General features: G+C 50.4%; 2 protein-coding genes across 2 annotated transcripts; both read left to right on the top strand.

Annotated features, from left to right (window-relative positions):
- Positions 1 to 2,910: 2,910 nt before the first annotated feature.
- On the top strand, positions 2,911 to 3,787 carry LOC117835319 (uncharacterized; the record flags this gene model as incomplete). The annotated part of the gene is made up of 1 exon (XM_034714677.2): positions 2,911 to 3,787. A coding segment is annotated over one exon (774 nt), but the record flags the coding sequence as incomplete, so codon positions are not given.
- A 3,911-nt stretch (positions 3,788 to 7,698) lies between these two features.
- Positions 7,699 to 14,352, top strand: LOC117838494 (alpha-galactosidase). Its single transcript, XM_034718540.2, has 15 exons — positions 7,699 to 8,011; positions 9,338 to 9,396; positions 11,684 to 11,740; positions 11,829 to 11,863; positions 12,201 to 12,304; positions 12,468 to 12,543; positions 12,655 to 12,713; positions 12,805 to 12,870; positions 12,956 to 13,039; positions 13,127 to 13,191; positions 13,287 to 13,369; positions 13,458 to 13,548; positions 13,624 to 13,673; positions 13,788 to 13,928; positions 14,027 to 14,352. Exons 1-15 carry the CDS (start codon positions 7,797 to 7,799, stop codon positions 14,108 to 14,110), a joined length of 1,269 nt encoding a protein of 422 aa, XP_034574431.1. The 5' UTR covers positions 7,699 to 7,796; the 3' UTR covers positions 14,111 to 14,352.
- Positions 14,353 to 15,454: the final 1,102 nt, after the last annotated feature.

The following is a 15,454-nucleotide window of genomic DNA, read 5'->3' as shown; positions in this document are numbered from 1 at the left end:
AATTTTATAATTAGCTCATGTTTAGTTCTTCTAATTAGCATCCGAACATCCGATGTGATACTGTTAAAGTTTAGCAGCTCGTATCCAAAAGGTAACAGGGAGATACGAAGAATCCCGCTGAGTACAAACTAAAAGCATTTCGGGCAGAGATACACAGGACCGTCACTCTTCACAGTGCATGTATGCTTTCCAGTTCCCAAGCAGAAGGCTCGAGAGTCAAGGGCATGTTGCTCTTGTCTCGTTCAGTCCTTCCCCTTTGCTTTGGGACACCGCATTATTCCCGTCGCAATGCCAAACAAATCCAAGGGTGGTTACTAGTGGCTTCTTCCATTCTGGTCAGTTTTTTTTCCTAACAGAGAGCAATGGGACAGTTGGCTAGCTAGCTAGCGTTGCCTTTCAATAAACTCTCCTTGCATCACTTTGTGCAGTTGTAGCTGTGGGGGCTGGCCACATCGCGGCATGATGAGTTCATGGCTGATGGGCATTCTCTCAGAAAGATGCTGAAACTTTATTATCCTTGGGTTGGCTGCTATGAGAGTTTCAACATTGCGCGCGGATGAATGGATGATAGAGCCATAATTGATTGCCGGTTACAAGCAAATCGATCCAGAAGTGGTACGTAGCCTCTGAAGCCGAACGACAGAGACGCCAGCAAGCAACGATGAAGAACGAAGCCTGGTACGTACGGTGATGATTACCCTTTTTTCCCGTTCCCTACTTCCCTTGTGCTCGAGCGGGCTGGGACATACAGGTGTTGAGCTTCCAAGCCAGACAGCGTGCATACGATGAGATCGATGGCGCCTCCCCGACACTAGCCAGACCGGTCTCAGCGCCAATCATCACATCGAAGAAGCAGCGCAGGCGTACGTGTATGAGGCCTGGTTTGGTTCCATTTGCTTATTTTTAAGCAAGTGTCACATCAATGTTTAGATACTAATTAGGAGTATTAAACGTAGACTATTTACAAAATCCATTATATAAGTCGAGGCTAAACGGCGAGACGAATCTATTAAGCTTAATTAGTTCATGATTTGATAATGTGTTGCTACAGTAAACATTTGCTAATGATGGATTAATTATGCTTAATAGGTTCGTCTCGCTGTTTAGCCTCCACTTATGTAATGGGTTTTGTAAATAGCCTACGTTTAATACTCCTAATTAGTATCTAAATATTGATGTGACACTTGCTTAAAAATAAGCAAAGGGAACCAAACACCCCCTGAGTGTATCCTTAATTGGTTCCTTGGCCTTGAAGGCATGGTCGGTTTGATCATCATCAACTGTTTAATCATGGCCACTTTGATTGAAGAATCATGGGCTCTTGCGTGCCAGGGTTGTGTTGCATGCACAGTAGGTGTATAGTAGGATGCACGAGTGTCTGGATAAGGAGACCGATGACGTGGTGCAGGCTCAAGCTTCCGTCGAGCGAACTAGAGTCAATTTGAGCGAGCATGCGTCGCGGCCCATGTCGGACAAGGACACGGCGCCGGCGGCTTGCTCGAAAATGATGGGTCAGTGAGAGGATAATAATACGCGCGAAAAGGCTAATATCGCTCCTTCTCGGATGCAAAGTTTTTGTGCAGTTTTAACTTTTATCTAAGCGCTGGAATGGAGATTTGAACCTGCGTCGTCGTTCCGGGGTGCATCCGTGCATGCCATGACGCACGGTGCGCGTGTACTCCGTGTAGCCGGCTGCCAAGGCCGCGCCGGACCGGCGGACCGTCGCGGCGCGTATGGCAACCACCTCGTAACGTATGTATTAGCCGGGCTCCAGCCCGGCTCCGGCCGGGCGCGCGCGCGTTCCTCTCGATCGCTCTCCTCCGATAGCTTCCGCGGCGCCGCGGCACGCGCGCGACGGCGCGAGTGCGAGAACCCTGGCATCTCTGCCGCCCTGGCGTGTCTGCCGCGCCGGGGCCCGTCCGGGCGGGATGGCAGTGCCGTACGTCACCCGCTGCCAGAAGCAAGGGGCGCGCGCGCAGCGCATGTGTTGGTGGAGGGGCGGGGTCGGCGCGCGCGGGCGCAGGTGCGCCCTTGCCATGCAGGCGCCTGCGCGCCGGTGCCGACTCGGCTCTCCGCTACAGCACAATCGGCGGCGCTGCTACGAGACGGAAGCCCCAACCAATCAACCCCCAAAAAAGAAGGACGCCGACCTAAAAGAAACTACAATGTACAATCCCCTCCCACTCCTAAGGTTTCGTGCAAGCAATCAAAGCGAGTCACGCTCCAGTCATCAGCATCGATTGGTTTCGTCAGTCGTCACCCTGCTGGATTCGTCACCGATGCCAACCCATCCGGCCATCCGGCCGGCCGGCCTTTGCTTCGATCCCCAAGGATCAGGATCAGATAGGGGGCGTGTGGCAGCCTGCTCCGGCTCAGCCAGCCCATGAGCCAGGTTCTGACCAGCTCAGCCAGGCTGACGAGATGCAGAGATGTTGTTTGACAATTTTGTATTTGGTGGGTCTGGCTCATTTAAAACTTTGTTTATTAACTTGTACAAATTGGTGGACTCACCTTACATCCTAGCTGTGGCAGACTTAGGGCCTGTTTGGTTAGCATTGCTTATAAATAAGCAACTTATAAATAAGCAAATAAGTTGCTTATAACCCAAACACCCTTGCTTATAGAGTTGCTTATAAGTTGTTTATGCATAAGCAAATAAGCAAGTTTGGAGCTGCTTATTTTGCTTATGGGGTACTCTTTACCCCCTACCCTTCCCACTTTTCTCTCTCTCCTCCCACTTTTCTCCTTTCCCCAGATCCCCTTCTCTCTCTCCTTCTCTCCCCCGGCCCGGCGCTCCCACCCCGCCCACCGGTCCCTCCCCGCCGCCGCCCGCCGCCGCCGCTCCAGCCCGCCGCCGCCGCAGCCCCTCCCGCCCGCCGCCGTCGCTCGCGCGCGCGCCCCCGCCGCCGCCCGCCGCCGCTCCCGCCCGCCGCCCGCCTCGCGGGCCTCACCGTCCTCGAAGGCGAGGGCAGCCTCACGCTCCGCACCGTGGCCCTCGACAAGCTCGACGGCGAGGCCTACGTCAACATCCGCAAGGGCAAGGTCATCCCGGGGTACGAGCTCTCCCTCACCCTCTCCTGGGAGGCCGAGGCCGCCTCCGAGTCCGGCGCCGCCAAGGTCGCCGGCGCCGCCGAGGTCCCCTACCTCGCCGACGAGAACGCCGACGAGGACCCCGACCTCCGCGTCACCGTCCGCGGCGACGAGACCCCACTCGCGCGCCGCGCGAAGGACGCCTTCCTCGCCCGCGGCAAGCCCCTCGTCCTCGAGAAGATCCGCGAGTTCGTCGCCGCCATGGCCAAGGGCGGCCCGGCCAAGGACGAGCTCGAGTCCAAGAAGACTCCCGCCAAGGCCGGCGCCGCAGCGCCTGGCGCCGCCCCGGCTGTGAAGAAGGAGGAGCCCCCCGCTCCTGCGCCGGCTGCGAAGGAGAAGAAGGCCAAGGGGAAGGACAAGGAGGGGTTCAAGACGATTGAGATGACGGAGAAGTTCTACTGCCGCGCCAAGGACATATATGAGATCTTGATGGATGAGAACAGATGGAAGGGGTTCACACAGAGCAATGCGAGGATCAGCAGAGAGGTCGGTGGGGAATTTAGCCTATTTGATGCAGTAGGCAAATGTGAGGGTAGAGGGAAATGGGATGGCAGGGGCAAATGTGTCAATAGCAGTCTCATTTATTGCAAATAAGCAACCCAAACCAAACACCTAAGACTTATAAATAAGCAACCACAATAAGCAAATAAGCAACTTATAAATAAGCATCCATAACCAAACAGGCCCTTACCACGCTCGCCCATGCCGCACCTCACGCCGCAGCTGCTTGCCGCGCTCGCTACCTCCGCTTGGTGCTCGCGCCACCAGTCACGCACCGCTGCTCGCCGCCCACCACGGCCACTTGCCTGCGCCGCACAACCTGCTCCCACCAGGGCTTCCTAGTCAACGAGCTCGCCGCCACCACTATCGCTGCGAGGAGAAATCGGGGAGCGCGAGCGTCGTCATCCCCCTCGGCCCTCACAAACTTGCTGCCGCCACCACCAGCAAGGGAGCCGACATTGCTGTAGATGCCGGCTCGGCCCTCTTGACACTGCCCCTTCAATTTCTTCCTCACTGAGCATGGGGCGACGGTGGCGCATCAGCGAGGCTGCACGCATCCATACATCGTCATTGGTGTGGGCTGGGCGGCCGTAGGGGAGCTCCGGCAAGGGGCACGATGGGTAGAAGTTGACAGCCATGTGATGCTCCTGCTCGCCCATCGTCTCCTTCATGTAGCTCGGCTCCAGACCCAGGCTCTCCAAGAACCTGAGCTCCCGAACCTCCGTGCAGTAGTTGCTCATCATACGCCTGCGTGCCATCAATCTCAGAAATACAACTACTACTTCTTTCAATAATCGAAGAATTTTAGCTTGTGCTTGAGCTCGTCCCTGGTGGGTGGCGGGCCGGCGGTTCCAGGAGGTATGAGCTCAGCTCAACCGCGAGGCGCATGGCAGGAGCTTGGCCAGCGGCGGCTTGGCCGGCGGGGTGGCTGAGGGCGCAGGTGGCGGGCACACAGGCAGTCTCCAGGACGAAACGGTGATGGTGCTCGGCTGGAGGCCATGGCACGGCAGCGCTCCAGCGTCGAGACGTGCAGGGCTGGGTCGCGAGGCACCGGAGATCACCGTAACGCTACTGCTTGGGCCGACAGAGCCTGCACCGCGTGGAACGGTCGATTTTGGCGTTCCACGCTATGTAGGCTGGCTGGCCTTTTTTTTCACCATCTCAACCTGATAAGTGACCTCATCCAAGCTACCAAAAAGCTAACCTGCACCAACTAGGCTCATCCGGGCTACCAGACGAGCCATACACTAGCCCCGCCTTGCACTTCTCACATGGATCGGAGTACGCTGCAGCTCAAACGTGCGGGAATGCAGTGTTGTCCTGTCGAAGGTACCAAGACTCCGCCTGTCACTGGTTTGGTTGGCCCCTTGCCTTCTGTAGATGCTAGCATCGTGCCATTTTCCGTGACATCAAAACCGCAGTGAGTCTAATTCAGGCAAACTATGGAAGATCGGGAATGGGAAATTGATTCGTCATTGAAATTCGACTGATTAATTAATTAATTCCTTGTGATATTCCACTAGCGTGGAGACTGGTGAAAAGCAGGACTCTCCGGCAGTGTTGAAATTCTAGCAGATTTTGTACCCCCTTTCGCGGATTTGTTGTCAGGGAAGCGAAGTCGGCGTACGTATCTATCCGGTGCTTACAATCACCACCAAGGGATCAACGAATGATGGAGCACCCTCCAATAGCTGAAGATCATCACGCTTTCGGCGTTGATGCTCCCCACGATCATGCAGATTACAGAGGTGAAACCACACTCCCAAGTGCACTCATAGATCCACAAGTGATAGACATCAACAATACTACTGTAATGTTTTTCCTCTTCATTTTGAGCGAGATGATAAGCATCGAGTTGATTGCTACACCACCACATCGCTCTCTCTCTCTCTCTCTCTCGTCCAATAATGCAGTGCGCAGCGCAACGTTTTCAAGCAACCAAATAAAAAATCACCCAATCCAAGGCCTTCTTATCTATCTGCACATTTGCGGCTGGCGATGGGACTCCTCCCACGACGCTACCAAGTCAACAATGCGCTGTTCTGCCATTTTTATCCAAGGTGTTGTTGGCCAACTCCGTTTTTCTGTGTTTTATCGCAGCATCTGCCCCCCTCTCCTTTTCGTTTCACGTCACATCCGCTACAAGCTAGAGACCACCATCGGCACGCAGTGGACACCTCGATATGGTTACTTACTCGGATTTGTTAATGGGGAGGAGGAAGGATTAGAGGCCAAGCGATCAGGTGATCAAGTGACGACATCGTCCACTAATGCGACTCGGAGCGGCGACCAGGGGCCGGGATCACCGATCGATCACTGCCCACTAGCAGCTCTGCTGCAGCGAACCCCATCATTAGCCACCGGTAATGATGGTCCGAGCTCTGAATCTCTCTGAAGGTCTGAACACGCTCCATGGATATCCGGCTCTCCAGGAGCAGCAGATGGGATCCGTGGCTGGAGAGTGGGGACAGAATGGCCTTGTCCCTATGTCGTGCGTCAACGTCCGGTTTTACATGCCCATCTTCAGCGCCGCCGTGTATGCCCACTCGGGTGGCCGCCATGGCGAGTGCTTTTGGGTATGCACGCATTGGAGTCCTATATATGAAACGATGATCATCGAGCATTACCAGTGGTAGCAAAGCTTCTGGTTTTATTTCGTTCAAAAAAGCTTCTGGTTTTATCATCAAGCATTAGTCAGGGGGATTAATAAACATAATTGGTCCCCGGAAAAAATAAACATAATTGATTAGAAAAGTGGTTATAGTTTGTTCATTATTTTTATAAAGTCTGCACTAACTTTTTGAGCACCAGATTCACATGGAGGTCGGTACACAGTGTGTTGGTCGAAACTGGCATAAAAGGCTTGATATACTGAATAATAAAAAGCAAAAAGGCCACCTAAGGGAAATGTTTGCATTAGAGATAATTTAGTTGACCACTTTCAACCTCTCCAAAAGATTTTTTTTTTGAAAATAACATCTCCAAAAGATCACACACTAAAAAAAAGGTGAACCCCGCAGCACACCTGCATGCATGGCGCCGAAAAGGAGAAAAAAGGTCGGAAATTGTTGCTTGAAAATCGTCGCTTTTGCTCTGGGTGCGCAGGAAAGGGGATGGGTGGGCTTTTCCCCGAATTAACAAAGTCACTAGTACTAAGTACTAACCATGAGGTGATGAGGATACAAACACAAAAGAGATGATGAAGTTATGAACTGGTTAAGTGGTTAGTGATCGCACCTCCTGAACAACCTTGCCCATTTTTATAAGCAGCTGACGTGCGCTTTGCCATACGATGGGGGCCTGGCCCTTGCTTTGATTCATCCGTCCTCTGCCCGAATTAGCGGATGAATTTGTCCGGGCACGAAAAGCACGTACCTTCTGTACGAATTCCTTTGACGTCCTGGGCCTTTAGTAGTGTTCTATAGTGTTGCGGTCCTAAAGCTTCTATTTCTAGCGAAAGTGGTTAGTATACCTGATCACAGATTAACAGATGCAAAGCATGTTTGGGATTGTCATTACATTGGCCAAACTTTGGTCGTAAATATTTAAGAACCATATGGATTGAAACCGCGAAATAGTTTTGAAGATTGCAAAACTCGATAAAATACTCTGTATTGGAGAACAAGATAATACTCTGCACCCATGGTTACATATACTTGATTAGCAGGGTATCCCTCAACGACACGACTGCCCATGATCCCGTGAACTGTATGCGTGCCACCGACTCCAAGTATATGAACCCTGAAACATGCCAGGACAGTGTAGGAATACGAGATCAGAAGATTTTGCGTGTGCCGTGGCCCATGGCATCACTCGTCCCGTCCGGCCGGCCGTCCCTGAAACTGTACGGTACGCTGCTACTGACGGCTGGGCCCCATACTGATCAAACGATCGATCGTTCACGCCGACGCGCGCCAGCTAGTGCTAGACCGATTGGTGGACGCAAGAGACGAGCTGGCCCACGACACAAGTCAAGCAACGCAGAACAAATAATAATAATAAACGAAATAAAGAGGGAAAAAAAGGAATTAGGCACTGACACCGTGGGACCCATCACGGCCGTACCCGGGGCTATATAAAGTCCCCGCCCAGTAACCGCGTCCCCAATCCGACGACGCCCCAACCCCTCCTCCACAGTCCCCTTCCCGTATTAACTGACGCTCGCTGCTCTGCATTAGCAGCAGAGCTTGCCTGCCGTGCCGGCCATGGCGCGCGGCCCGAGCTCTTCGTCGTCGATACTGCTGGCGCTCCTCGTGGCGGCGGCCGCGGCCGCCACCGCGACCGAGGCGGCTAGGCTCCCCGGCAACTGGACGGAGGAGCTGCGCGGGGCCGCGAGGCGTGCCCGGCACGGGCACGGGTACGTGTGGCGCCACCGGCGGCGCGCCTTCGAGAACGGCCTCGGCCGGACGCCGCAGATGGGGTACGTACGCACGCACGCCTCGCCGCCGGCATTGCGGCCTCCCCGATGCCCGCTCTGCATCACTGGTTGCTGCTTTGTTACATCGAGTGTTTTTTTTTTTGGTTGATCTTGTTCGCCGTGCTTGTCGTCCGTCGCTCGGGAGTGGCACGACCAGCCAAACTCCTGAGATGGGCGGAGGACGGTGGCTGGGGCGGAGATAGCGAGGGGAAAGTGAGGCGAGCCGCTGCTGGCGGAGCCGAAACTTTTGGGGGGAGCGAGGGAGGGAACGGACATGTCCTTGGCTTGCGTCGGAAGCGAAACGAGAGACGGTGTCAATCCCGTTCCGGAGAGCTCTGCTTTCGACGCCGGCCCATTGTTAAAGCCCCTTTTGTTCCTTGCCTTTCCCTGTCCGTCTCCGCCGATAGATTCTTGCTTGTGGACGCCGGACGGCAGGATTACTTGCTGTTTAGGACGCGGCCGAGGAGGAGGGAGGATTGGGTGAGCGCGGGCGCGGCGCACGTGGCTGACCCTTTTTTCCCCGTCTGCCCTCCGTCCTTTTCACCACGTACTGCCTCAATGCGCGCAGAAAATTCGCAGGCTACCACGTCGAACATCGACTGATCATGTCGCGGTTAAAAATTTCCATTGGGCCGTAGCGTGTGACGCCGTGGAAGGGAAACTCTGATGGGGAAACCGGTGGTAGATAGGAGAGGTCGGGACTAGGGAGCACGTCCACGGAAATGGCGAAAAGATGCACCCTTTTTTGGTGCTTTTGGCGGCAGAGGCCTCCCTTTGCTTTCCCTTTGTTTTTCCCCCTGTCGCCTTTCCTGCCCGTCTTTGGAGCCTCTGCCACCGTGCCGGCATGATTCAACTGCTCGGTCTCGAGTGCGCAAGCCAACTTGTCCAAGTAACCAGTGATAAAGTTTAGCACCTTTATGCACTAGTCCATCCAAACGGAATGGTTAATGACTTGTGAAAAGACAAAAGGAGAGGGAGAAAGGAAAAGTGAGGAGATAAAAGGGCAAAAGTGACATTTCATAAACTTCATATCCATCTCACCGTGCATGACGTACCAAACGATAACCTACAGGTCTCCCTGTTGTTTAAGTGCAGTATTAATTACTTTGGGTTCGGTAATTTCTGTGGATGCGCGGCTAGTATTTCGCATGGCGAGTTTTTTTTTGAGCCACTGCTGCTGTTAACCATGACCGTCAGAGTCAGACAACAGCAGCAGGGGTCAAGCATGTCTGCAAATCATGCTCGCATCACGTGTGCTAACACTGATTTCTGCAGTAAATAATCAGCTACTAACTCTGGTCTCTCTGGTGACGAAATGCGTGGGGTTAGGTGGAATAGCTGGAACCACTTCGGCTGCGGGATCAACGAGAACCTCATCAAGCAGACAGGTACGCCTGCTCCTCCTGCCCACTCCACAATCCACCCCCTTTTCACTCTCGGCTGATTGCTCTCCTCCCCAACGAAATGAACATCACGTAAAAATTGCCCTAAAAAAAGATCACATAAAAAAAAAATCTTTTGCGTGTTCTCAGAAAGAAAAAAAAATAGGCGAAAAAACTTTTGCATGTTGGCATAGAAAAAATGGTCTTATCCGCGAGGTCGAGTCTGTGCGGTCTATCCCTTTCAGCTTTTTGGTGCCTGTTTGTTTAGCAGATCCGATCGGTTAGCACCCTGTTGTCATGTTAGCATCGGAAAATCCGGCGATGCGCGCTTGTGCACGAGAGAATTTTGTTCGGTCGCGATCGCCTTTAAACCCCCCTTTTCTTAAAAAGGACGACCGGCCTTTTTTTAGTTTGTCTGATTTAGAGGCATGATGGAGCCTGTGTCATTGTGTCCAAGCGTTTGTATCAACGTCACCGATAGTGGGGTGGCCTGTGGCCAGAAGCTCACAACGCTCCAAGGAGAAGAGTGCAAGAGGTGTCGGTGATACGTGTGATGGGAGAATCTTGCATGTCCTTCCCGTTTTACACGGCATTACTGATTACTGAAAAAAGGAAGAAGCTGCAAATGATCCATGAAAGCACAAGACGCTAACTTTTAGCTTGAACCTAAACAAAAATGGTAGTAAAATCTCTGGAGCACATGAGCTTCACAAGGACCAATTGGATTCACGTAGGAGGAACGAGGGAGCCACCCACCACTATAAGCAGGGTATTTTGGCCCCGTGGTACTGGTAAAACCACCCTGCAGACCGTCCTGCCGTCACCGTCAGCGACAAGACGCGGATCAGCAAGCCAGCCAATCAGAACACGGGGCGCAAGGCTTACCGAGGCTGACCGGCCATCGGATGCCGCGAGTTCTCACTTCTCACCACCGCGCCCGATTGATGTCGGCCGGGAAAAGTTCCAGTTCCTGCAGAGTTGTTGGGTGTCACAGCTCGCGGGCAGCAAATCGAAGTGGCGGGTCATGGACGGGGAAGGAAGACGACAACCAGATTCGCTGCACCGCACATTGCCAGATTCTCCCTACCCCCCTCTCGTTCCTCCATGTCCATGCCCTTCAAATTCATAGCCAATCTTTATTCTTTCAGCACCGGCCGGATCAGATCTGGGATGCTTTTGCCTTTAACTCCTGCTCAAATTGTCTGCGCCAATGAGTAATGACTCAGTGCGGTAGCTCAACTGTTGTTCAGCTACATGCTTACTTCAGAACTTCAGAGTTCGGACGACCTGTTAAAACATGTTCAGGGTTAGTATGTAAGGAAGGTGGGTTATCCAGCACAAGCATGAACAATGTGAGTCCATAGCTATTGCAATAGCATCCTCTGAAAAATGAAAGGAATTCAGTTTTAAAAACAGAAAAGTAAGTTGTAGAAGAAATATGAAGGGACTACAAAGGGAGAGGTTCCATTGCCAGAATAAATTGCGCACCAAAATTTTATATGCTACTTTTTAGTGAGGAGAACCCATACCCATAAGGCTGATACGTTGACAAAAGGGCTCCACTGATTCTTTCGCTTGTCCCTTGGCAAAAGAATTAAAAAACTGAATTAATCATGGATATCTACGACATGTGCTGCGCAGATCTCTGAACAAATCTAGATAAGGTCTTTGCGATCGAATACATTAATCGCCTCATCAGTTTTCGCAGTCTTTGTGGTCCAATGGACAGCACCAATCAATTGACTAGTGTCACCATGGTCGAAAGAATCTACTCCCCCGTCCCAAATTACTATTCCTTTTATCTTTTCTACGTACACATATTTTGATATGCACTTAGATATATACTTGTATCTATAGTAAAAGTGAGTATCTAGATAAGTCAAAACGAAAGTAATTTAGGACGGAGGGAGTACATGGTCGTTGATGGATGAAAGCATTGGAAAAGGGACGCTTGGGCCAACAAGTTGGGTCAGGCAACGATAGGTGCAGCCTAACTGACCAGTTCAAGCAGGAGGAGAGCAGATACAGATCATGTACCTGCAACGTGCTCCTCTTGGACTGTCTCTATTGACCTATAACTGTGACTAGCGCTTGAACCACTTATTATGGGTAGTCGATGCAGGACAAATGGCCCGTGATCACACTGTCGTATTAGGATAATGCAAAGGAGTTGTTACACTGTAAACTCTACTTTCAACACTATTTATAAACTTGCCATTGTTCCGTACATATTTGTCTCAGAGAAAGTATGTGGCACCCCTAATACTGCTCAAATTGCTTCACTTTTATTCAGCTGATGCATTGGTCAACACTGGTCTGGCGAAGTTGGGCTACGAATATGTTAATATAGGTATGGATTGCGATGTAAACCCCATCTCATATCATGCATCCTGCACAAAGTAGCTCTTTGCTGAAAGCCTTTCCATATCTTCTTTCAGATGATTGCTGGGCGGAATCTGACAGGGACTACCAGGTAAGAAGATCAAATTTTCCTACAGATGCAACACGCTAACCACTAACCACCCCCATCATTTTCAGCATTAATATCAGTGCAAGCAAAAAAAAAGTGGAGAAGAACTTCTAGAAAGCACAAAAATACATAGAGAGGAATTCATAATAACCATTAGATTATGGAGAGCTTAAAAAATGTTTGTAGAGTGGACTGTTGCAGATATAATGAGTAAATTTGAAGTGATTGTTTTTGCAAACTTTTGTGACCCAGTGGCTAGATCAGACTCTACTTTTTTTCCTTCTTACATAATGACCTTTAATACCATTGTTATTGACAAAGTTGCATTACTATTTCTCAGGGTAACTTTGTTGCAAATAGACAAACCTTCCCCTCTGGCATCAAGGCACTTGCAGATTATGTGCACGCAAAAGGGCTGAAGCTTGGCATCTACAGTGACGCAGGGTATGCTAGGCTGCTAGCTATAAAAAATCAGTTTTATGATAACAAAATAGCTCATTTATTATCGTCTTGGAGTAACTGTAGTCGTTAATACCCAAGCGAACCAATAATTTGCAGTATCAAACTGGTTGTGAACCTTATACTGAATTGCCACTGTTTATTGCAGAACACGGACATGCAGTCAAAAAATGCCAGGATCACTTGATCATGAAGAGCAGGATGTGAAAACATTTTCGTCTTGGGTAAATCTCTTTCTCTTTCTTACCTGATGTTGAATCAACAGTGACAAAGTGGCTGATCATTTGATGATTCTGACTTCCTGATGTTCTTCTAACTCTCTTCTCTAACTCCAGGGTATTGATTATCTGAAGTACGACAACTGCAATGATGCTGGCAGGAGTGTAATGGAGAGGTAAACGAGAACGGCACCTTAAACTGTGTTGTGATTGACGGATTGGGAATTGTACGCCAGGTTGCTCATTAACTTCTCATGGCTGTTGCAGATATACTAAAATGAGCAATGCCATGAAGACCTATGGAAAGAACATCTTCTTCTCATTGTGTGAATGGTGAGTTTCCTCCTAGCAACACCTCTGTCCAGAGGGAAGATGTGTTACTGCTGCTGATTTCTTCAACTGTGTCTCCTCTATATAGGGGAAGAGAAAATCCTGCTACCTGGGCAGGAAGCATGGGCAACAGCTGGAGAACAACTGATGATATCGTTGACAACTGGGGCAGGTGCTGCTCATTTCGTTGTGATCTACTTGGATAACTAATTAACTACTGAAATTGTCCGGACTGACCATATTTACCATGATATTTCAGCATGACATCTCGTGCAGACCAGAATGACAGATGGGCTTCCTATGCCGGACCTGGTGGATGGAATGGTAAGTAAGAGTTTAGACATGAGATGATTCTGTTCACGCTTAACCATTTGTGAACTACCAACTGATGAATGGATTCTCTTGCATTCCAACATCAGATCCTGACATGCTTGAAGTGGGCAATGGTGGTATGTCTGAGGCGGAGTACCGCTCTCACTTCAGCATCTGGGCACTTGCCAAGGTACTAAATTTTCTGCAAGTTAAAAGTGCTCTTTCAATGTTAAATGTTCTGCATTTTCATCACTGCAAACCTGTCTTGCCTTTTGCAGGCTCCTCTTCTGATCGGGTGCGATGTACGCTCGATGAGCCAGCAGACAAAGGACATACTCAGCAACTGGGAAGTCATTGCTGTCAACCAAGGTAGAACTTCTCTTGCATTTTTACCTACACATTGTATGGGTTTTCATTATATTGATGCAACAATTTTCTAAACAGATAGTCTAGGCGTCCAAGGAAAGAAAGTGCAATCCAACAATGGCTTGGAGGTAGTATTCCACAACCTCTGCATTAGTGCCTTCCATGAAGCTCTTTGTTCCACAGCAAAACCACAAAGAGCTTTAGCAAGATTCTGAAGTTAACAGCGCTGTGTTCTTTTGTAGGTTTGGGCCGGGCCACTCAGCAACAACAGGAAGGCTGTGGTTCTCTGGAACCGGCAGGGCTACCAGGCAACCATCACCGCGCAATGGTCAAGCATCGGGCTTGCTTCATCCACTGCTGTCACTGCTCGTGATCTATGGGCGGTAAGCTTGCTTTCTTCAGATCCATACTGCATATCATAATCAAGTGAAGAAGGTTGATGGTCCAGACATCATATTTCAAATTCCATTTTCTTGTGCAGCACTCGTCCTTCTCGGCTCAGGGCCAATTATCAGCTTCAGTGGCACCTCATGACTGCAAGATGTATGTTCTGACACCAAAGTAACTTATACAAGAGCTAGTCCGTAGTGTGGGATGCAGCCATTCAATCAGGATTCAGGAAAAGGGTATGCATGGAAGGATCCGTAGAGAAGGAAATGAGATCCCATTTGGTTATACAAGACAAGAGTAATATGCAGATATAAGATATAATCTCTAAGTGTATTTAAGGCGTTGTCAAATGTCAGCGCATTACTAAATGCTTGTAACGGAAGTTGCAGCAATAATAAATTGGCTTGCCCACAACTATCTCTATGGCTATGTGAATTTCAGAGAGGCAGAAATATTCAAACTTCTGACCTCGCCATCATGGTTCCATTTAGTTGAATTTGGAAGTGCCATCCCGATTTCGTCATTTCTTATGCTACTTAAATGTTACGACCGGCATCGCTCATTGCCATCTGAACTGAGCAGAAAATTTTCATCTGCAAGACTGCAATAAAATTGTAACGGCGGGTTACACGCAGAACCAAATGCATCTATAACGAACTAAAGCCGGCAAGGGAGTGCAGCAGGTCTCCATGTAGTGGTGTTTGTCAGTGTGCGTGTGTGCGTGAGGTACTGAGGGGACGCGGATTCAGTAACTTGCCTTCGGCAAGTCACCGTGAGCCTTAGCTGCCTACATCCACCGTTCAAACGAAATCCAACGGCCAGCTGTGATAATCTTTGATAATCTTATCCTTTCCACAGGCCCCGCAGGAAAGTCCTGCTCGCGGGAAGGAAAAGAAAAGGCGCGGGCGGCCGACTCGCCTCCCGCGCGCTACCGCCGACTCGCTCCCGCGTGCGGCCGCGGAGGTCCTCCCCCGCGCGGACGCGGAGCTCCTCCCCGCGCGGAGTCCGGAGAAGAGGAGGGGCGACGCCGCGGAGGAGAAGCTGGAGGGGCACGTTAGGTGAGGGAGGGCTGCCGCCGGGCGTAGCGGAGGCGCGAGCCATCCGGGTCGGAGGAAGAGAAGCTGAGGGTTGTCGTCGCCGCCTCCGCCTCTCAAGAATGTTTTGTGCTATTAGAAAATGCACTTGATTGCCTTACTATACAGCTAGAGGAAAAACTTAATATATCTACTAGTGCTGTGAATGAACCATGCAAGGGCCAAGAAAATGCTGACACCAATGTACAGCAAAGAAGCTTGCTAACTGCTACAAATTCAAGAAAAAGGAGGTTCAATCAAACAATTCAAAACGACAAGCAAAGGTATGTCCAATGCAATCTGAACATTTGTATATTCTTTTGTAAAGTAATTAGTTGAATTTGTTGCAGCAACAAAAAAAAAGTGATGATGTGCAACCCCTAGCGCAAGTGGAGAATGGTGACAGCAATAAAGGAGCAAATCTGGACCTTCAAGAGTACAATATC

The sequence above is a fragment of the Setaria viridis genome, chromosome 9, assembly GCF_005286985.2.
Source record: "Setaria viridis chromosome 9, Setaria_viridis_v4.0, whole genome shotgun sequence".
NCBI lineage: Eukaryota > Viridiplantae > Streptophyta > Magnoliopsida > Poales > Poaceae > Setaria > Setaria viridis.
This window is presented reverse-complemented; position numbering and strand designations above follow the sequence as displayed.

Excerpts from the sequence above, each read along its gene's own strand:
- LOC117838494 (XM_034718540.2), top strand. The coding sequence starts at position 7,797 with ATGGCGCGCGGCCCGAGCTCTTCGTCGTCGATACTGCTGGCGCTCCTC. Across the intron at positions 13,192-13,286 it reads CGGACCTGGTGGATGGAATG|ATCCTGACATGCTTGAAGTG; the intron begins GTAAGTAAGAGT and ends TTCCAACATCAG. Across the intron at positions 13,929-14,026 it reads CTGCTCGTGATCTATGGGCG|CACTCGTCCTTCTCGGCTCA; the intron begins GTAAGCTTGCTT and ends TTTCTTGTGCAG.